General features: G+C 55.4%; 8 protein-coding genes across 8 annotated transcripts; 3 read left to right on the forward strand and 5 right to left on the reverse strand.

Annotated features, from left to right (window-relative positions):
- Positions 1 to 3,234: 3,234 nt before the first annotated feature.
- On the reverse strand, positions 3,235 to 4,136 carry N0V96_010832 (uncharacterized protein; the record flags this gene model as incomplete). Its single annotated transcript, XM_053196920.2, has 2 exons — positions 3,235 to 3,963; positions 4,131 to 4,136. 2 exons carry the CDS (start codon positions 4,134 to 4,136, stop codon positions 3,235 to 3,237), a joined length of 735 nt encoding a protein of 244 aa, XP_053045608.2.
- A 1,006-nt stretch (positions 4,137 to 5,142) lies between these two features.
- On the reverse strand, positions 5,143 to 6,193 carry GGA2 (ARF-binding protein; the record flags this gene model as incomplete). The annotated part of the gene is made up of 2 exons (XM_065759063.1): positions 5,143 to 5,771; positions 6,190 to 6,193. 2 exons carry the CDS (start codon positions 6,191 to 6,193, stop codon positions 5,143 to 5,145), a joined length of 633 nt encoding a protein of 210 aa, XP_065612373.1.
- Positions 6,194 to 7,648: 1,455 nt separating this feature from the next.
- Positions 7,649 to 8,830, forward strand: TSR3 (ribosome biogenesis protein tsr3; the record flags this gene model as incomplete). The annotated part of the gene is made up of 1 exon (XM_053196918.1): positions 7,649 to 8,830. The coding sequence occupies one exon, from the start codon at positions 7,649 to 7,651 to the stop codon at positions 8,828 to 8,830; it is 1,182 nt and encodes a 393-aa protein (XP_053045606.1).
- Positions 8,831 to 9,088: 258 nt separating this feature from the next.
- On the reverse strand, positions 9,089 to 12,416 carry IFM1 (translation initiation factor IF-2; the record flags this gene model as incomplete). Its single annotated transcript, XM_053196917.2, has 3 exons — positions 9,089 to 9,240; positions 9,305 to 12,329; positions 12,393 to 12,416. The coding sequence occupies 3 exons, from the start codon at positions 12,414 to 12,416 to the stop codon at positions 9,089 to 9,091; spliced, it is 3,201 nt and encodes a 1,066-aa protein (XP_053045605.1).
- A 352-nt stretch (positions 12,417 to 12,768) lies between these two features.
- Positions 12,769 to 13,785, forward strand: N0V96_010836 (uncharacterized protein; the record flags this gene model as incomplete). Its single annotated transcript, XM_053196916.2, has 1 exon — positions 12,769 to 13,785. The coding sequence occupies one exon, from the start codon at positions 12,769 to 12,771 to the stop codon at positions 13,783 to 13,785; it is 1,017 nt and encodes a 338-aa protein (XP_053045604.2).
- Positions 13,786 to 14,303: 518 nt separating this feature from the next.
- Positions 14,304 to 14,886, reverse strand: N0V96_010837 (uncharacterized protein; the record flags this gene model as incomplete). Its single annotated transcript, XM_065759064.1, has 2 exons — positions 14,304 to 14,814; positions 14,879 to 14,886. 2 exons carry the CDS (start codon positions 14,884 to 14,886, stop codon positions 14,304 to 14,306), a joined length of 519 nt encoding a protein of 172 aa, XP_065612374.1.
- A 2,411-nt stretch (positions 14,887 to 17,297) lies between these two features.
- Positions 17,298 to 18,544, forward strand: N0V96_010838 (uncharacterized protein; the record flags this gene model as incomplete). Its single annotated transcript, XM_065759065.1, has 2 exons — positions 17,298 to 17,306; positions 17,408 to 18,544. 2 exons carry the CDS (start codon positions 17,298 to 17,300, stop codon positions 18,542 to 18,544), a joined length of 1,146 nt encoding a protein of 381 aa, XP_065612375.1.
- Positions 18,545 to 18,931: 387 nt separating this feature from the next.
- N0V96_010839 (uncharacterized protein) lies at positions 18,932 to 20,586 on the reverse strand (the record flags this gene model as incomplete). Its single annotated transcript, XM_065759066.1, has 3 exons — positions 18,932 to 19,063; positions 19,136 to 20,503; positions 20,536 to 20,586. 3 exons carry the CDS (start codon positions 20,584 to 20,586, stop codon positions 18,932 to 18,934), a joined length of 1,551 nt encoding a protein of 516 aa, XP_065612376.1.
- Positions 20,587 to 20,712: the final 126 nt, after the last annotated feature.

Raw genomic sequence — 20,712 nt, forward strand, 5'->3', positions numbered from 1 at the left:
AGGATGAACGATGAGCCTGCCACTGGCCTTCCCGAAGACTACAGACAATATATTCGGCACGGCAGGAGGTTGAAGGACCTTATTGACCGCCATGCCATTGTTCGTCCGACTCACCGGTCTACAGAGCAACCCAGTTCGCAGTAAGTGGGAAAACATCTTATAGGCCCATCGCAGCCCCTGTTATGCGTTAATATCCTGTCCAAGTCCTATGGTTGTATGAATATTCAATCTCTTTGCTGTTTTGTTTTCAATCACTCTATTCTCTTCATTCGATTCGACTCTACGAGAAGCTCGTTGAGGACTGACGTTGAGAAATAGAACCGGACCTGTGAACCTTGTCGCTGCTAGAAGAGATTTGGAAGAACGACTTGCGAAGGTGCCCGCAGACCTCAACGACTTACAGAGGACTATCTCTACGCGAATCATCGACGGAAAGAAAGCCGCCCATAACTCTGTTTTCGAGCGTATGAACAGTTTATCGTCGCATTCCACAGACGCCTCTGGTGCCGCTGTACTCCCTCAATCACCAGGAGCCTACTCGGTTGCAGAGCAAGAATACAAATTGCCGCTGACAACGGACAACCCGCTTCACTTCCACATGCCTTATGTACCTTATGCGGATGAACAGGCGTCTCCGGTTGAGTACCAGGGGTCCGAGGATCGAACCATAACTCCATACCCGCCCGACATTGAAGAAGGTCCATACAATGACACGGCCGACGCTGCGTGGACTGTTGTGGCCAGACACCGGTCTGTGAAGAAAAAGTCACTCAGGCGCTACCATGATCGTGGAGGAGCATGGAGAGAGACTGCCGTAGCGACAAACGATCCTCGTGTGAGCATCAGTCGGGAGTCTGCAAGGGGCCTCATCACCCCACCTCAGTCTTCCAGAGGGGGCAGATCACCCAGTCGCTCCAAAGTTTCCGCAAGAAGCGAAGCTGAGGCCGAACTGCTGTACATAAAAAAGGGGTCACCACCACCACCTCGTGGCGGTGGCTACATACACGACAAGGGCAGAAGCTCCAGTGCCGGTACATCTGTAAGGCCAACCTCGATGCTTGGAGCTCTAAGTTACGCCAAGGCCGTGTCAGGCACCGCAGTCGAGGAGGAGACCCCCTCGTTTCCTACGTTCGCTTCTCCCCCTTCAAGGGCCGCGACAATCGACAGGAAAGCTGCTTACGATGATCGGTCCGTCTACAGCCTACAGACCGTGAACAGCCGCACGCCTTCCACAGCTCTCAGGTTGAAAGAAAACCAATTTCCAAAGCTGACTGGTTCTGGTAATGCGTCTCAATCGACCGAACAATCTCGCCAATCGCAAATTCAAGAATCCACCTCGAAACCGTCCTTTCAAAAATTCCTCCGCCGCTTGGGCAGATCCGTCAGTGGGGGAAAGCGTCATGAAAAATCAGGCCAAGGAAAGGCTTCTTCCAGCGGTTCATCGATCTCGTCCATTCCAAGATCGTCGGAAGAACTCCCGTACACATACCAGGAGGATGTGAGAACAGCGAACTCCAGCCCGGGTCTGGCTTACCCACAACAATTTTCCTCCGGACTGTCCGTTGTCACAAACCAAGAGAGTAGTCTGCGACAGCGTCCCCTCGATCGGCATTCAAACTCCCAGCCACCGTACTCATACCAGGATGAGTCTGACAATGATGTTCTTTCCCAGTCTGATCCATGTCTAGGCCGCCCGAGTCTGAACGTTTTACCCGCCGAGAATATGGGATATCGGCCACCGCCGCGGCAGGCTCCATCTAGCACATATCAGGACAACTATCGGCCAGGAAGTCATATGGATCCTACGCCGCCTAATGGGTATTCATCGCAGCCAATGTCTAGGAACCCAAGCTCAAACCCTCGATATGCGACAGCGACTGGCTCAGCAGGCACAGCTTTGAGCAGCAACAGCGGAAGCGTCAGGTCAAGTCTCCCTCAGCGGCGAGCGCCGTCCATGGTGGAGACGGAGCCCTCACCGCGACTTTCCCCAATAGAAATGGACCAGACTTCTTACGACATATGGAGAAATAGGCAGACGGGACAGCCCATTGACGAGACGCTATTTGGTCACAGCAATATGCCTCGCCGACTGCCTATCGGTCGTGTTCCTAGCTTCATACGGGAAAGCCCGACAATGAGCCCGCGGTCTATCCCTGGCAGCAGCGAACCGATGTCTAGATCCGGGTCTGGGGGTATCAGGACTACCGATGGAAGGCTCATCTCATTTGGCGATATTCCAGTAAACATTGAAGAAGCAGAACGGCGGCGCATTCAGGCAGATGACGATCGACTCCAACGCAGGTATGAAGAAGCCGTGGAGCTTTCGCGACAAGTCAGAACTGGCGAGGCAGACTCAGAGTCTCCTCCAGAGTCAAGTCCCATAGGGCTGGGGCTGCGTATGCCTGAGGAGGGATCACACTCGGATACCGAGCATAGCGCAAAACGTCATAGAGGGCGTCGATGATGAAGAACGGAATTGGTAGATTGGGTCTCTTGTTTGAATTCTGTCTTACTTCAAGGCTTGCGACAAAAGTAATCTTTGGGAGAGGCCAGAGGCTGGCGTTGAAGCAGAATGGAAGAGGTGTATTGGTTATTGTATTCTTCTAAAGCGGCCTTGTAGGCCGAGCGTTTCCTTTGTTCAAGGAGTTTAAAGGTAGAGTACGATTAAAAGAAGATAATGGCGCACGGGTGCTTCATCTCTTCATGTGACTATAATTGGTGTTCTACATTTCTGTTGACGACAAGCCGTACTTCTACAGCGTTTGGAACCTGCGACCAAAAAATTGTCCTAAGCCATCCCATGGCCACAGCGAATCTCCATTTCCTGGTCTCTAGTCCTTCGGCGCCAGCATGAGCACGTACTCCCGCGTACTGTGCCCCAGCTTAATCATATCCTTATCCCTCAGCTCATAGTACCGACTCTCGGCAACCTTGTCCCCATTCAGCACCGTCCCGTTTGCACTCTCGAGATCGATGAGGTACGGCTTCACCTTCCCGATTCGGTCCCCGAACTCGTTCCTCTTCTCCACGTGCCGGAACTGGATCACGGCGTGCTGCTTGCTGATGCTCGGGTGCTCGGCCGCAAAATCCACCACGGCCGCTTCGCGGCCCATCAGCCAGCAGCTCCGCAGGTTCAGGTCCACCGTGTCGACCACGTCGCTCCCCTTGAAGACGAAGAGCTTCCACTGGTCGCGCGCGGGCGGCTTGCGCGCGCCTCTGCGGGTTCGTGGTATTTTAGCGCGATGGAGGTGCCATCGGCTTGTTGGACTGAGTTGGAGGCCGCCGCGAGGAGGCCTGTTGTGCGGAGGTTGGGTTTCTCTTTTGGTTTTTCGGGTTCTTCGCCTTTGGAGACGGCGAAAGAGGCGTCTTGTTCTGGGAGGGGCCCGGAGCGGCGGATGGGGCTTGTGGGTGCCGTGAGCCGTTTGCGCTCTGGGGGTTTGGAGGTATCTTCTGAGTCGGAGTTTGGGCTTCGATCGCGGTCGCGGTGTCGGCGGCGACGGGAGTCTTTGTCCCTGCTGCTGCGGTCGTCGTCACGAGGGGATCGCCTCCGCCTGTGTCTGTCGCGATCGCCGCGATCGCGGTCTCGTGAGCGCGAGCGTTTCCGCGCGGAAGGGTCTGGTGAGCGCGAGCGGCGGGACGTCTCCCGCCTGTCGCGTGATCGGGATCTTCGTCGCTCTTTGCGTGGTGGTCTGTCCGAGCCGCGATCGCGGTCACGGTGGGTGTCGCCGCGGTCTTTGCTGCGTCTGCGGCGGTGGCTGTCGCGATCTGCGGTGTCTCGTTCTCGGCGGGGCCGTTCGTCGTCGTCTTGATCGTCGTGGAGGCTACGTCGTGACCGCTGGCCACGGTGCTCTTCGTCGGAGCCCATCTTTCGTGTTGATCTTTGTCGTGCGACTGGGCGGAGAATTGGAGGCGACGGTCGTTAGGCAGTTGTGGGTTTCTGCCAAAACTCGGCTCCTGTTTTCGCTGCGCAACGAGATTCTTTGCCAAGTGCAATAAATCGAGCCGGAGCAATGGGCAGTTGAGAACGCCAGTGCCAATTCTAGATCCGCAATCTAGGCAGTGTTTGGTCCAAGTCGCAATAAAAAAGCTAGGAATCTCACCGGGAGCTCTGAGGTCATCCCGCAACGGACGTGCATTTTAGCGGCTAAAGGGTAAACCTGGCGCCCCCCACACGCCGTAGTGCCCGCCCGTCACGGCCCCACCCCGATCCCGTCTTCATCCCGCCCGGCCATCCTCGACCACCACCGTCGTCCGCGCATTCGTAGAATCACAAAAAAGCACCAGGACAGAAACAACAAAACATTACAGCTCCCGCTCTTATCAAAACAAACACGCCTACCTACCTCGACAGCAGCAAAACAATCACCACCACCACAACATTTTAAATCCCTCTATAACAAATAGAAATCAATTTAGACAGACAGTCAAAACCACAAAACGATTCGGGACTAGCCCCTTCGCGTGCTAAACCCGGCCATTTGAGGCCTCAAAGGTCGCACAGGGCTGCCTCCACCGAGTAGCGAACAAGAGGGTCTGTAAATTCGGTTTCACTGCCGCGCTCTCACGCCGCTACTTTGGAACCACTCGCCCAACTGTCAACGAGAACAGAAGCGCGGGACGTAATAGATAAAGGGTAGGGCAAGGCGGTCTCGTCAGTTCTGGTTGTCTAGTTTTGATCCTGTGATGGGAAGGAAGGCAGGTGCTTTGGTGGGGACTGTCCGCCTCCTTCTCAACCATTGGACCGTCTCGATTTCATCCGGACTTGGAGCACGTGAGGAAACTGGAGATGCGAGGAAGGGACCCCGTCTGCCAAATCATTAGGTACCTACGAGACTGAGGTACTAGACAGATTTACTGGTTGATGGCTCATCAGATTGTTAAATACCCTGATTCTATACCTCTTTTGCGTTGCGCTAGTTGCGCGGGCTCATCTTCCAACACTTCAAAACGCCCCTTTTCTACTTACTCTCTTCCCCGTACTCCTCCGTGCACCCCCGAATCATCATGCGAGGCTGAACTCGGTAATCTCTCCCATCTCGTTCTTCGCTTCCGCTCCAACCTTGTAAGAAATCCTCCACCGCAATTTGATGGATTGCACCTTGCGATTCTTGTCCCCAGCATGCCATACTTCTACGAACTGGGTCACTCCTCTGCTCTGCTTGGGAGCCAACTCTCGCCCAGTCTGGGGCCTGAGGCCAAGTTCATAACCCTGATCAATGTTAGCGAAATGACCTGTCTGGAAAAGACACGCGCAAGACTGACCTTTGTGGCGGCGAGCTGGTAGTGAAGCTCTGAGATGGGCTGCGCAGAGTTGTTCGAGAAGGCGAAGCTGAGATTGATTGCATTGCCCGTCCCCGTTCTCCCTGCAATCATCTCAATCTTAACAGTGGAATCGCTAACAGTCGCCTTGTGCTCCTTAGGCTGACTAGGCGCTTCGGGAGGGAGGGCTGACGAAAAGGCCCATTCGTCGTCGTCGTTTGCGGCTGGCGCTGCTGGCGCGGGAGCGATAGCAGGGGCGGGAGCTGGAGTAGCAGGCTTGGAGGAGAAGATGGGGGATCCGAGGGCGGCAAAGGGGTCGTTCGAGGTTGTGGCCTGTTGCTGGGGTGGCTTGAAGGCAGACATACCAGACGGCTGGGGTGTGCCAGATTGGGATGCCGAAGGAGAGGTGAAAGAAGCGAACTGCGAGAAGGATGGTGGCTGGGGTGTTGCAGTGTTGCTCATGGGTCCCTTTGCGCTGTTGTTTTCTGTCACGGAGGAGAGTAGCGCCGGCCCTGGGATGTCTAATTTTTGTCAGTATGTGGATGCGTCAACAACAAAGATTATATTTGGACTTACTCGAGTTTGCTCCGAACCCCAGAGTCAAAGCACCTCCTTGGCCGTAGCTTGCTGAATCGTCCATGGAAAGGCCGAGAAGATCGTTCTCAATGCCTGTTGATTGCGAGGCCGGTTGACTTGATGATGAGCCATTTGTTGTCTCTGGTTCGCCATCAAAGTCGATCAAAGAAAGCTCTTGCGCCGCACTCTTGGAGGGGCCTGAAGTCGATGGCAGCGGCGCACCACTGGCCACCTTCTTGGCAGCTTCGAGATCCCCCTTCTTCATGAGTTTGTATCGCTCCACTGTCCGATGTATGCTGTCATTAATCTCCAGTAACTTCGCAACGGCCTCGTGGTCATCCGACTCCTCTTCACACATCTTCTGAATCTTGGGTTGCGCACTAGACAGAGCAGCAGCAAGCTCAGAAAACACATCTCCATCCTGCATCGTGTCGCCCTGTTGGAAAGCTTCGAGTCTCTCTTCGAGCAACCTAGCCTTGGCTTGGATCTTGGCAACCTCCTGAGCGGCCTTGGCGCGATAGTCGGTCTTGGATCGAGTATCGTAGCCGGCCATAATCTTCATGAGACGGTTTGCCTCCTGCAGGTCCTCGGGTGTGCCTCGTCGAATGAGCTCCTGGAGCTTAGCAGATTGCGCCTCGCGTTCCTCTTCTTCCATTTCCTCGGCAGATTTCAAGTTCTATGCACGTCAGTATAGCTCCAAAACGCTGCCATCGATGAAAAAGAGCGCCTTACATCGCTGGGGTTGAGCACGGCGGCGTCATCCCGCCTGACCTCGGGGAACGTGTACCCCTTGTAGCTCAGAAGACGATGCATATCCCGGATGAAGCCCAAGTCCTCCTTGTACCTGCTCGTTTCGCATATCGTGCTTCTCCATTCCTCAATCGCCTCGAGGATCTTCATCTGGACCCTCGTCGCCCGTATCGGGGGTCGCTCGGGGAACCTTCTGACGAGCTCATTGAGAAACTCCTTGGTGCTGATCTGCAAGTGGAAGGGATAGCCACAGTTCTTGACGCAGATATCGAGCAGGTTGATCGCGAGGAGGGCCACGTTGGGATTGCGATGGTTGATGTAGCTGACGATGGCGACAGCGGCCTCGCGTGGGGCGGAGCCCTTCTTGGAATTGATCAGGTCGGAGATCTCGAGGTTCAGAGCGAGGTTCGGCTCGTAATTCTCGGGACTGCAGGCGGCCTGAATGAAGCGCTGGAGCTGGGACGGCGTGGGAGCGCCCATTTCGCCCCAGCGGTCTCGGGCCGCAGCTCTTGCTGATGCGGCCTCCATCGTCGTCGTTGCGGCTGTTGCGTTCGTAGGCGGCCTCGGGCGGGGAGGTAAGGGAGCTATCTTGGCGAGTTGGGGATCTCGTCGTTCGTCCAAGTTTCTCAATGTGAGAAGCGCATCCAAGGTCGGTGGGTGGATTGGGTTGGCCGTGAAGAATTAATAGCTGGCCGAGCGAGCGCCTGCGAATTGGACAGATTGGATTAGGTCGGCGCAGGCATCCCTCATGAACCCTGTGATAGGTACCTTACCGATGGCATCTGTGGCCGAGTGACGAGGGGCTGCTGAGTGACAGGCGGCGCGGGAGGAGGAGCCACCAAAAGGTGGCCTGTGCTTGCCCTCCACACCTCTTTACCTTATTCGGAGATATCACGCTTACTGGCATATTCGAACCTTGTTATGCACTTTGATGTTTTCCTGGTCGCTTCTGAGATTTGCCCCTCCAATACCCCGCCAAACTTTTAAGTCATCCAAGGATATACTGAACCCTGATACATTCGTTCAGTCACCTTGCGATCCCACAGCACCCTAACTCTCCAAGATGGTCCGCCATAAGAAAGACAACTTCAGCTCCCGCGGTCGCAAGCTCCACTCGGGACCGCCGCGACAACGCCAACCCCGCGATGGCGACGACGCCGACGGCCCCTCCACCCGCCCATCCTTCAAGGCAGCATGCTGGGATCTCGGCCACTGCGACCCCAAGCGGTGCTCCGGCAAGAAGCTGATCCGAATGGGCATGATGCGCGATCTCCACGTCGGCCAGAGGCACAACGGCGTCATCATCACACCCAATGGCAAACACACCGTCTCCCCGGCCGACCGCGACCTCATGGATCAGTACGGCGCCGCCGTGGTCGAGTGCAGTTGGGCGCGCATGAAGGACGTCCAGTGGAACAAGGTCGGAGGCAAGTGCGAGCGGCTGCTGCCGTACTTGGTGGCTGCGAATACCGTCAACTACGGCAAGCCGTGGAAGCTGAACTGCGTCGAGGCGCTGGCGGCGGCTTTTTACATTTGCGGGCACCCCGAGTGGTCGGAGCAGGTTCTGGCGCCATTTTCCTACGGCGAGGCGTTCTTGGAGATCAACGGGAGTCTGCTGAAGAAGTATGCCGCGAGTGAAGACGAAAAGGGGGTGAAGAAGGTTCAGGAGGAATGGTTGGACAGGCTCGACAAGGAGTATGCGGACAGCAGAGAGGATGCTGATGCCGACGACATGTGGAAGGGAGGAAACACAAATAGGAGGGCCATGGTGGACTCTGACGAGGAGGAGGATGACGATGATGATGAGGACGACGAGAGCGGAGAGGAGTCTGGCGAAGGCGACAGTGTTGACGGCATATACCTGGGCAAGAAGCCCGCAAAAAACCAAGAAGAGGAAGAGGATGACGAAGACCCCTACGCGATATCAGACGACAGCGATGATGACGCGGCTATGGAGGAGATACGGCGCAAGGTTCTCGCGTCAAAGACGTTCTCTAATCCGTCCGCGGCAGAGGAGAAGAAGAAACCCGAGTCGATAGCACGGCCACAAAACTTGAAGCCGGACTCTGATGTCGAGCCCGACTCGGACAATGGAGAGGACGATGATGAGTTTGACAACATCATCAATGCCACACCTGTCACGGATAAGATTGGGTTGGCTAAGCTCGAGAAAGAGCGGTCGCAAGCGACGACCACGAGTAGGACGTTCTCATCGAATACGGTTTCTGCCCCGAAACGGTGGTAAAAAATAAATAAATAATACATGATGAAATTTGAGGTAGCCAAATGCCTCCCCAAATATTCTATAGCAGCATGATTGGCTGGTTACACAAGTTGTTTTACAGTTTGGCGTTGTATGAGTTGTGTCTCCGAATACGTTCGTCCTCCTCCTGAGCAATAGCTTTGATGTCGAGAAACTCTCAAGCACCACTGTAGCTCAACTCTATACCCAAGGCCTCGTCTTGTCATCTCGTACAAACGTCTTACAGCTGTTTCCATTATCTTACAAAGACCTCTTCTCCCTCACCTCCTCATACATCTGGATTTGGTCGCCGACGTGGAAGTCTGTAAATCCATCAAAGGCAATACCGCACTCGGAGCCCTTTCTAATTTCGCTCACATCCTTCTTGCCGTGCTTGAGAGTATCAATCTTGCCTACATTCGGTGTCAGATTAGGTCGCTCCTCACACAAGAGGTGGTCAAAGGGGGAAAAGCATACCTTCAAAGATCTTTTCGCCTCCGCGCAGAACGCGCGCCATGGTTGATCGAGTAACCGAACCGTTTCTGACCTTGCATCCGGCAATGTTCTTGTACTTGCGTCCCTTAACGTTGATGGGGAAAACCTGAAGGATATCCGCCTCGCCGACAACCTTGGACGACACCTTATCCGGCAAAGACTCTGACATGACTTGCTTGACATCGTCTGCCAAGTGATAAATGACGCTGTGATCTATAATCCTGACGCCCTTTTGCTCCGCCATGGCCTTGATATGGCCGGGGACGGTACTGTTGAAGTTGGCAATGACACTGTTCGATGCCTCGGCATGCTCGACATCTGACTCGGAAACCTGGCCAGCCGCAGACCGGAGAATACGAGGTCTCACTTCATTGTTGCCAATCTCGTTAATCGTCGCGCATACAGCTTCGACGGAGCCCACGACGTCACCTCTCACCATGAAATTGATGATTTTCGTGGTTGAAGCCGGTTCGACGACGTCGCCATCTGCTGCCTCGACCTCTGCCGCTATCTCAGCAGCAATCTTGGCCTCACGTTCGCGAAGCTCTTGCTCAGCCAATTGCTTCGAAGATGCCTCTCTCTCCCGCATCTCCTCGCGGTAGTCGACAGCCACCCTGGCTCGATCTTCGTCGGGTGCCTGGAGGATCTCGTCACCAGCGGCAGGTAGCTCGTCTCTCCAGCCCAGTACCTCGACAGGGGTCCCAGGCGGCGCCTCGTCCAACTCCTGTCCGGCTTCGTTTCGTAAAACGCGGACCCTGGCCCAGGCAGTACCTGCTACAATGAAGTCGCCGAGGCGCAGAGTGCCACGCTTGACGAGCACGTTGGCAGACTTGCCATATGGCTTTATGCTGGCTTCAAGCACCCAAGCTTCAGCCATACCATCGGCTTCGGCTCGCATGTCTTGAATTTCAGCCAATGTGACAATGTTCTCCTCCAACTCAGCCATGCCTTGACCAGTCTTTCCGCTCACGCAAACAACTTGTACGTCACCACCAAAGTCTTCGATCTCGACACCGTGGCGGGCGAGGTCGGCCTTGACCTGATCCGGACGCGCATCTTCCTTGTCACACTTGTTGATGGCTACAATCATCGGCACCTTTGCGGATCTGGCATGCTTCAGAGCCTCCAGAGTCTGGGGTTTGACACTGTCGTCAGCTGCCACAACCAGCACCACAATATCCGTGACGTTGGCACCACGTTGACGCATGGTCAAGAAGGCGGCGTGACCAGGTGTGTCGAGGAAGGTGATGAGTTTTCCTTCAGACATCTTGACCATAAAAGCGCCGATGTGCTGAGTGATACCGCCGTGTTCCTGCGCCGCAACGGAAGACTGCCTGAGATAATCAAGGAGCGTAGTCTTTCCGTGATCGACATGGCCCATGATGGTCACAACAGGAGGGCGTTGCGGCAACACCGAGACATCTTCTGGAGGAGGCCGAGGTTTGAGGTCTCTCGCAGCGCCGGTGTCAACTTTTGGTTCAAATCCAAACTCCTGAGCGACTAGAGCCGCGGTTTCTCCCGTCATGATGCTGTCCTCGGTAATGTCTTCGAAACCCATTTCCGCCAGAGCCTTCAAAAACTCGCGACTTTTCATCTTCAGCGCGGAGCCTAAGTTTAATATGCTGATGAATTCGGGCAGGAAAATACTCGGGACAGCCGCCGCTGCCGCCGCTTCCGCAGCTCTTTGTGCTTTTGCCTCGGCCTTCAGACGACGGCGTTCCGCGGGACTCATACCACCATCTTCCCATTCATCATTTTCGTCCTCCCACCGCGATTGCCCTTTTGACTTGTACGATCCCCGAGAGGATGCGTAACTATCCCCGCGACGATTGCTAGTCTTGTCGCGTCGTCGAGAATCACGGTTGATCTCGTAGGACTCATCGAATTCCCTTGTCTTGGATTCTGGCTTTTGAGACGTGTTCGGTGCAGCTTGTTCATAGACCCCCGGAATATCTTCGCTCAAGCCACCGAGCTCTGAACGGGATGATCGTGGGTTTCTGTCGTTCCGGATGGGGCTTTCAGCCACCCGTTCTTGAAACTTGTTGAAGAAGTTCTCTCTCGAAAGACCCTCAGAATCAATGGTAGGGTCTTGAGCCCTCTTTGAGAGTTGGCCCCAGTTGCCCGAGCCCAGTGCGTTTGACTTGCCTAGACCATTTCGCTGACGCGACTCCCTCTGGGAGGATAGGCCCCCGGGTCCATTTCTTTCAGCGCGTCGGTGATGCGGTACAGGTGTGCTTAGCGGGGCTTGGTCTGAATCATGACGATGTCTCCAGTCGGATCTGGGTGCTGAACGTGAAGGTCTTTCGTCGAGACCGCCTTGTGATCGCGGCTTTGCGTTTGCGCCGATGCCGCCTCCCAAGCCACCTTGAGGGCTTCCTCCAAGGCCACCCCCAAGGCCTCCTTTACGACCATCTCCAAAGCCACTGAAAAACTGCCTCGGCTTCTTTTCTTCCTCTTTTTCTACTGTACTTCTAGGGGCACTTTCGAGGCCTCCCAAGCCTCCTTTCGCACCGCTTCGAAGACCGCCGCTTCGAAGACCACTCCCAAGACCTCCCTTCGGACCTCGTTGTCTCGGGTCGGGCTGTCCTAGAGCTTCCTGGGTCTTCCTCGCCGCCTCGGTTTTGTCATGCACGGCCTTCTCCTGTGCGGCTTTATGGGCTGCCAGCTTCTGGCGCGCGGCGCGTTCGTGCGGTAAAAGCCCATCGTCGGCATCGTTGCTTCGATCTGCGGGGGCTACTGCTCCTGCTGGGCCATCGGGGCTCGGTGCTTTTAGCGGCGTGCCTGCACCGAACGCTGGCGCTCCCCATCCAGACCCGTTGGCCGGACCAGGTGACTTCCTAGGTATGCCCGAGCCGATAGAACCCTTGCCGCCTCCCCATGATGCAAATCCCCGGCTGGCGTTCGATGCAAGTTTCGTCGAATCGGAGTAGTTTGGTCGACTGAGATCACGCTGCCGCGGCAGGGCGGGGTGGCGGCAGAAGGCGCAGACGTAAGCACTGCTTCGCTCCTAAAGAAAGCTATTAGATTATGTGCAAAAAAGACTCAATCGTCCGTGGATGCCTTTACTTACGTTCCATATCCTACATCTAAGCATGATTTGTGTATGGGCGCAACATGAGAGGCTGCGAAGGAATGCCTGGAGAAAGTGAAAGTAGAGCTCGAGCTCCTTCGAAATGCCCCAGAAATTTCTCAAGCTCCCGTCCCCCAGGACAATTGGAGAGGTCAGCATGTGCAGCCAATGGCTGCCGGGAGGCAGTTGGACAGTTTTTGGACCCACCACTCGGTACGTCAGGGGCAGGTACCTGACGGCATGCGACCCCCTTGCCCCCATTTGTAAAGCAAATTCGGCCAGCTTGAAGCTAAAGACCCTGGGCCGAGCTCACTTATTCTCATTCACATTTCACAAGCACACCTGGTTTACAGCAAGTGTGCGCGGAACGGTCACGATGGCGCCAAAAGTGAAGGCTGTCAAATCCAAGGCGCCCAAGAAGGCTGCAGCGGGCGCGCCGCCGAAGCCCTTCAAGAAGCCGGCAGAGGTCCTACAACCCTTCATCGAGACGCTTGACCCAAAGCACGTCTACATCACCCACATCGACTCCAAGCCCACCGAGTTCAAGAAGAAAATCTTCCTCGTGCCGGTCGGCATGAACCTGGCTGTCGCCGCGCTCTTCATCCTGCGCATGTACTGGATTCTACCCTACTACTTCAAATTCGTCCAGTCCGCCATGGGCTACCCCAACGAGACGACCTTCCCCACCGCCGACTCGACCTGGGGACAGCTCATCTGGGAGATTGCCAAGCGTGGCGGCTCGCTCACGCTGGATCTTATGCTCTTCATCTTCGTCTGGCCGTGGCCCGTCGAGTTCGTCTTTGGCACGTCGTACAGCAACCCGGTCAGCTGGCGCTGGAAGGTCGGTTTCCGCGAAAAGGAAATCTACGTCCGGCGCAGCCGGGAGTGGGACCAGCAACTGGGCGACATCTTCAAGGACAGGGAGCGCAACGAGGCGCTGCAGCAGGTCATCCGGCAAGCTTGCTCCCCTCTCCTCCTGCAGGAGAAGACGGGCTACCTCACCATGACGGGACAGTGGGATCTCGACTGGCAGGCCATGATTGACGCACACACCATGGTGGACCGCAACGACGTCGCACTAGATGCCTTCAGACGCTTGGTACTGGTGTATCATGAAGATTACGGCTGGATGTCAGTTGAAGAAGAGGGCGTAACCGCAAAGGAAGACGACAGACGGAGACAGGTGTTCCAGTTCAGGGATGCTCTCAACGCAATCGGCAAGGAGAACCTCTTCTTCCGGTGGATCGAGATCGTGCAGTTTGAGTCCTCGCAACCTGGCGGGTTTGGACCTGAAAGCAAATTGTGGTGGCGAAGCAGATTCGGGATCTGTTCCAAAAAGAAGGCGTGGATTTTGACCAGGTGTGGCATGACGCCGTTGGATCGGATGGGTTAAGTGGCATGTGAGGCAAATCACGTATCTGCACTGTGCGAGGCATGTACAATTGGCTTCATGTAAAATAGAGCATTTTCACGGAGTCTGGCAGGACAGCTTATGGCGGTAATAGGGGGTTGGCAAACGAAATCTTTTGTCCACATTTGTGGTTTCCACGTAACATCCGAGGCATGCGACGATGCGATCGAATATGGACCAGGAAGAACGACGGTATATAACTTGAGGTCGTGTCCAGATTGCCAAAAAAAAAAAAAAAAGCACTGAATGTCCGACTTGGCCAGGACCGGCTTATTTGCTAGACTTCTTGCCCTTCTTCGCTGTAGGGCCAAGGGCGGCCTCACGCTTCTTGGCCTCCTTTGCCTCAATCTCCTTCTTCTTCGCAGCCTCTTGGGCCTCGCGCTCTTCTCTCTCGGCCTGCAAAACATTGGATGATCAGTATTAATGTCTACCTTAGGAGGCAAATCGAAAATTGAGTTGAAATTCTTACGTCTCTCCGAGCAGCATCAGCCGCTCTCTGCTCACGAATGAGTCTCAACCGCGCCAGGTCGGCCTTGGCCTCGTCCGTCTTGCCGGCCTCGTGCAACTTGCGGTATCTCTCCTTGGCTTGCGCGGCCTCCATGCTCTCGCGCTCCTTGCGGTTGTTGGCCACGGTCAGCTTCTTGACGCCCTCGGCGGCCTCGTCGACCTCGGCGCTGGGGACAGGCGCCTTGGTCTGGTTGCGAGAGGCCTTGGAAGTGATTGGGGTTGGCAGGCATATCGTCGTCGCTGCTCTCCTCCTCGGAATCGGTGGGGGGCAGGTCGCCGACCTCGACGGCCTGGGCCTTCTTCTTTGCTATGGCGGCGTCCTTGCGAGCCTTTGCGGCAGCCTTTCTGTCGGCACGAGACAACTCGGCCTGGGCGGCGCCACCCTCGTCAGAGTCGGACTCCTCCTCAGAGTCCTCTTCAGAGTCTTCTTCGGAGCTCTCCTCGTCCTTCTTCTTGGAGCCGGCGGCCCACATGTTGATTTCGTTGCCATCGGCGTCGAGGGGTCTGAGATCACGGGAGAAGTGCTTGCCACCTTTTCAATCATTAGAATGTCAGCCAGCGCTTGAACAAAGTCATCGGCGAATTTTTGACGAACCTCCACGGGTGAACTTTCTAAACTTGCCGCCACGGCCGCGAGAGTTGCCTCCTGGTTGTCCGCCTGCCATTTTGACTGTGATGGGGAGGGCTTTTTTTTTTCCTGCTGGTTTACTTCTGATTGTCTGTGTAGACAAAGTGAGATTGCGGGGTCGAAGTGGGATGTTTAGCAGAGATAGTTGGCGCAAAGGGTAGGATGGCGGGGTAAAAGTGTGCTGTCCTGCTTTGGTGGGCGGCGGCTGCACTCGAACGTGGTGGTTTTAAAAGAAGAAGGTTATGGTGTCGGAAACTAGAGGCAGAGGAAGAGGGAATCACTGGAGATAAAGCAGGGTCAACACGGTGAATCGGACTTCAGTTGTGATCCCATTGGGTAGACACTAAGGAATAGCTCGAGGAGTCACAGACTTCATAAGGTGTGGCAGATCAGAGGGGCAATCATCATTACGGTCTTTCGCCCTGCCAAGTTACCTTACCAACTGTACCATAACAGCATCGTTGGGTTACGGCGCGCAAAGCACGATACTGCAGTCCATTTCAGTCCCTGAACCTGCAGAGTCCCGCAAACACAAACACCTTGACCTTCATTGGCCGGCGGCAGCAGCCCATTTCTACCCGAGGGGGCCACTCTTTGGCCTCTTTTTCACCGCCACGACTTTGTGCCCCACGCTAAAACGGGCAGACTTCAGTGTACACTAGGTAGACAGCCTGTGTCAGGAGATGCACATGCATGCGCAGAATGTCTGTCATCTAAGCCACACATGGTATGTTTTCGGCAATCACCTCACTTTAGTTACCAGGTGCAACATCTTACCCTTCCTCACCTACCAGGCCGCGGTCCCTGACATTATAACCCTGATAGAGACGGGGAAAGAGTGAGGCCAATCATAGGATGATTTCAATCTGACAGCTCTTATTCGTTACCTGAATTGACCCCACTCGGTGCTCACGGCTTTATAGACTCCTCCTACTTTGTTTATACCAAAACCGAAGGTGATCAACAGAACACGAGGAGTTAGCTCGTTACAAGAGAGAAGTTAGGTCTAGGTATTATACCTACAAATGAGTGAGTCACTCTAGTGATATTTGACTGTGTGGTATTTACTACATGTCAATCAACTACGACTGGTCCTCAAAGTGCTAAGAGTATTATCTCATTTTGCATGGGCGAGAATGCTGCTGGTGCAATCTAGTCCATGTTATAAAACGAAGAGCTCTCAAAGTGGTATAATCACTGATATAGGTCATGTATGCCTCCAATCTGAAGACCAACCCTGGTGTGAAACGGGTTCATCGCAAAGTAATGCCAAGGACATCTCCAAGTGGCCCACCAAGGTATCGAGCCGCATTTGAAGACCGAAAGTGAATCCCGGCCATCGGCAAAACCTAAGCGCGAACCAACCACCCTCTCCACCGGACCCACTGTCGAAAAACCAATATCAAGGCTGAGATCGCGCGCAAAAGCTTACGCTTTCCTCTTTTTCTCTTTTTCTTCTTTACCTAATCATAAAACATATTAATCCTCCTTATTCACTCTGGCTTTCACGTTATCAATGAATGTGTCTGGAGGGGAAACAGGAGGAGAGACTGACGCACTTTATTCGCACACTTACCCTCTGACCCGTGGCAGCTTCGGCTGTATTGGTGATTGGAGAAATTTTTTGCGGCGATACATTCTTTCCCACCGCATTTGCTATATGTCAGTGAGATGCCGTGACCGAGCTGAGGCGCATTAAACATTGTTCCAGATGTCAGTCTCGAAATTGACTGTCAAGTCGAAGCTTTGAATGCTCCCCGCTACTACCAAGTGCTTAAATTCCCACAGCAAAAGGTGTTGTCGGTGTGAGGAGAGGTTATCTCGACCGTACAGTGCGATAAGATGACATACAGTAAAGGCACAGTGCTCTGGTCTCTCACTGAGTCCCTCCCTTGCTCACGCGTCATCGCATCTCACTCATCGCCATAACCATGACGAACTCTCAAAGGTGATACAGTTACAACTGTTTTCCGACCTCCCAAGCTATCCCTGCTTAGTGTTTCTACATGAACCGTCCCCCATGTATGACCAAAACGGACAAGTCTTTAAAGAAGTCGTCGCACAGCGGCCCCCCGACACGTACCAGAATGGCCGGGACTGGTCACGGCGGACCGGCCGGCAGCCACGAAGAGGTCGCGGCGGCCAAGGCATGAAGGGTGCGAGGTCGCTCGCCGATATGGCGGTGCACACGATAGCGGAGAATATCGGTGACGTGGAAGAACAGCATCTCGCCCGTGAAGATCTGCCGCGGCGGTACCTGTGGAGGATATGGCGACTCTTGGAGAATAGGTTGGTCCTGCTCCTACCTATCATCTCTTATTTTTCCGAAATGTGCATTGTGATATTTATTATCTTCGTGATGTTAGAGGTGTATGCTTCCAAGCCTGGAAAGTCTTTTCCAAATTCCTCCTCGTCGGAGACGACGAAAAGACGCTGGGCCTATATCGCTACCGCCAACACATATGCCAGCCGAGCGGCGCGAGTCTCCGCCACTACCTCAAACCCCTCGAGTCGCCCAACGTGGACTTTGTGACGCACCTGACCATCACGGGGTCCTGCTCCTTTGGCGAGAACGAACTGTTGGCGCTGCCTAGGCTCAAGAACCTCGCCATTCTCGAAATCATCGAGCCGGCGTCGTCGGCGTCGGCCATGATGGACGAGCAACAAGCCCCCAGCTTCCCCAAGGTCGACGACCGCCTCGTCAGGAGCTGGTCCGAGATGGACGATCCCTTCCCGCTGCTTCGTATTCTTCGTCTCTGGGGCGACGAGTCCGTCACGACGCACTCGCTCCGGTACGTGTCAAAGTTTCCCGCGCTGGCGCTGTACGACGTCAACGCCTCGAGGAGCGACTGGCGAGACGCCTGGGGCGCCGCGGAGGAGAATGGCTGGGACGTTGACGAGCCGCTGCACGGCCCGCACGATTCCCTGCTGTGGTACCTCCTACTCTTCGACGGCGCCGTCGAGGAAGGGGACAGCAAGGATGGCAACAAGCCGAGACAGCTCCAGGGCATGGCGCGCAACATCGACGACGGGCTGATGAATTTCTGCCAGAGCAGCAACCAGCCCATCACGATCGACGTCTCCTCCTCGGGCGGCCAGGACGCGCCCCCGTTTCTCGACCACCTCAGCGACGCCGCCAAGAGGAACCTATCCATGTACGTCGACGTGCCGGGATACGAGGCGCAAACCTGCAAGGGCTTCCCTTTTGAGACGTGGGGCTTCTGGCTGTACTCCTTCCTCGGCCAGCTCACGGGGGACGCGGACCTCAAGAGGGCGGGTCCGACCACGGGTACGTTACTCAAGGCGGTGTCGGAGCAGCTGGTGCTGCCCGCGAAGCCGCTCGCGTGTCTCCAACTAGGCCATTGCGGATCCGGCAGGCCGGGCATCACCCCAGCCGTTTCGTATGTGCGCCGGGGACTCTTCGCCACGTGCAGGTACACGTTCTTCAGGAGGTCGTCGGGGGCGACCAAGCAGGAGCCGGCACGGAAGCCGACGGAGTCGTTAAGGCCAAAGGTAGAACATGGAAAGGTCGAGACGGGGCTGAACCCGAATAGGAAGAAGAGGAGGAGGCTCGATGATATTCTGCAGTCTTTCATGGGTTCTTGAAGTCCGTTCCGATGAGAGACACGTACTTAGAGGGAAGCTAACGTTGCTACCGGACTCGACGGACTGAGTGTAAAAGGCCAGTCGCTCACGTCGAACTTGGTATTGGGAGAGAAGTGCCAACAGCGTCACAGGATTAGATATGATTATTTTTTACCGTTTTCATAAGCTGGCGTTTAGGTGCCTCGGGTTCGCCTACGGGCAAGGCAATTTGGGCATATGTAGTACCAATAGGATGGAAATGCAAAAATCATGGCTATCATTTTGATCCCTAAGCTTTGACGCCGTACTCTAGATGATGACAATGGCGTACCCATCGTGACGGGTATATACCTCCTCCACTGATTCGTTCATTCTCCAAGAATATCTCCCTCATACAATATGCTCCTTTTACAACATGGGCTTCAAGTCGTCGGCGACGGTGAAGGGCGCCTCAGTCTTGCTCTTGATCTCATCCACCGTAACTCCGTCCGCAATCTCGATGAGGGTCAGTCCGTTGGCGAAGTCGACGTCAAAGACACCCTACATGCCAAGTTAGTATAATGTCATCGTGCCACGTGAGCTAGGGTAGAAAGGGGGTAGAAAGAGACTTACCAATTCCGTAATGATTCTTGACACGCAGGCTCTGCCGGTCAAGGGGAAAGCGCACTGCTTGACAATCTTGGCGTTGCCCTTCTTGTCGGTGTGCTCCATGGTCACAACGACCTTGGTCGCGCTAGGGTTGCTGACAAGATCCATGGCACCACCGAAGCCCTTGACCTTGCCGGGCAACATCCAGTTAGCGAGGTCACCGTTGGCGCTGACCTGCATGGCACCGAGGATGGTGAGGTTGATGCGGCCGCTGCGGATCATGCCGAAGCTCTCCTCGCTACCAAAGACGGCGGCACCGGGCTTGAGGGTGACTGTCTCCTTGCCGGCGTTGATCAGGTCGGCGTCCTCGTTGCCCTTGGTGGGGTAGGGGCCGAGACCAAGGATACCGTTCTCGGACTGGAGCTGAACCTCGACCTCAGGGCCGACGAAGCCGGGTGCGAGCATGGGCATGCCGATGCCCAGGTTGGCGTACATGCCGTTCTTGAACTCCTTGGCGGCGCGGCGGACAATGAGCTCGCGCTTGGCAGCGGTGTCGCCAGTGCCGAGGGCCTTCTTGGCGTCGGCATCGTTGGGGTCCTTGGCGAAGGTGTACTTTTCAATGTTCTTCGGGGTGGTGCTCTGAATCACGCGCTTGACGTAGATGCCAGGCAGGTGGACGGCCTCGGGGGAGATTTCGCCGGGCTCGACAATGTGCTCGGCCTCGACAATGGTCATCTTGGCGTTGCGGCCCATGGCGCCGTTGAAGTTGTTGGCGGCCAGGCGGAACTGGCAGTTTCCAAGCTTGTCGGCCTTGTAGGCCTTGACGAAGGCGTAGTCACCGGCGATACTCTCCTCGAGGAGGTAAGACTTGCCGTTAAAGACCTTGACGTCCTTGGGGTAAGAGAACTGGTCGGGAGAGCCGTCGGCCTTGTTGCGAAGGGGCAGCTCGCCAGTCTGCACCACGGTGCCGAAAGCGGCCGGGGTGTAGAAGGCCGGAATACCCTTACCGCCGGCGGCGCAGCGCTCAGCGAGGGTGCCCTGGGGGGTAAGCTCAAGCTCAACCTCACCGGTGAGGTACATCTTCTCGAAGGTCTTGTTCTCGCCAATGTAGCTGGCAATCATCTTGCTGATCTGCTTCGTCTTCAGAAGCTTGCCGAGGCCAGAAGCATCGGTACCGGCGTTGTTAGAGACGGCGGTGATACCGGTGATCTCGGGCTTGTTCAGGACCTCGTCAATCAGGGTATCGGGAACACCGCAGAGACCGAAGCCACCGCAGAGGAGTGTGGAGTTGGGCTTCATGTCCTTGAGAGCCTCAGTAGCTGAGGGGTAGACCTTGTTGATCTCTGGCCTGCGCGCAGATGCCGAGAAGGCGCGGGCAAGGATGGCAGTGTGCTGATTGTCACGAGAGGATTAGTTTGAGCTACGCGGGCTGCCCTCTGGCACTTCCGGATCAATTGGACATACGTTGGAGCCATGGCGAGCGTAAGCTCGCAATGAGCGAGCACACAGAGCTGCTGAAGGCATCGTGGTGTGTGAGGGTGTGTGGATGGTAGTACGTGACTACAGAGGAGGGTTACAAGGGCCGGAGAGTATGGTTGAGC

The sequence above is a fragment of the Colletotrichum fioriniae genome (genome assembly GCF_027942845.1).
Source record: "Colletotrichum fioriniae strain IMI 355084 chromosome Unknown scaffold_15, whole genome shotgun sequence".
Classification (NCBI taxonomy): Eukaryota; Fungi; Ascomycota; class Sordariomycetes; order Glomerellales; family Glomerellaceae; genus Colletotrichum; species Colletotrichum fioriniae.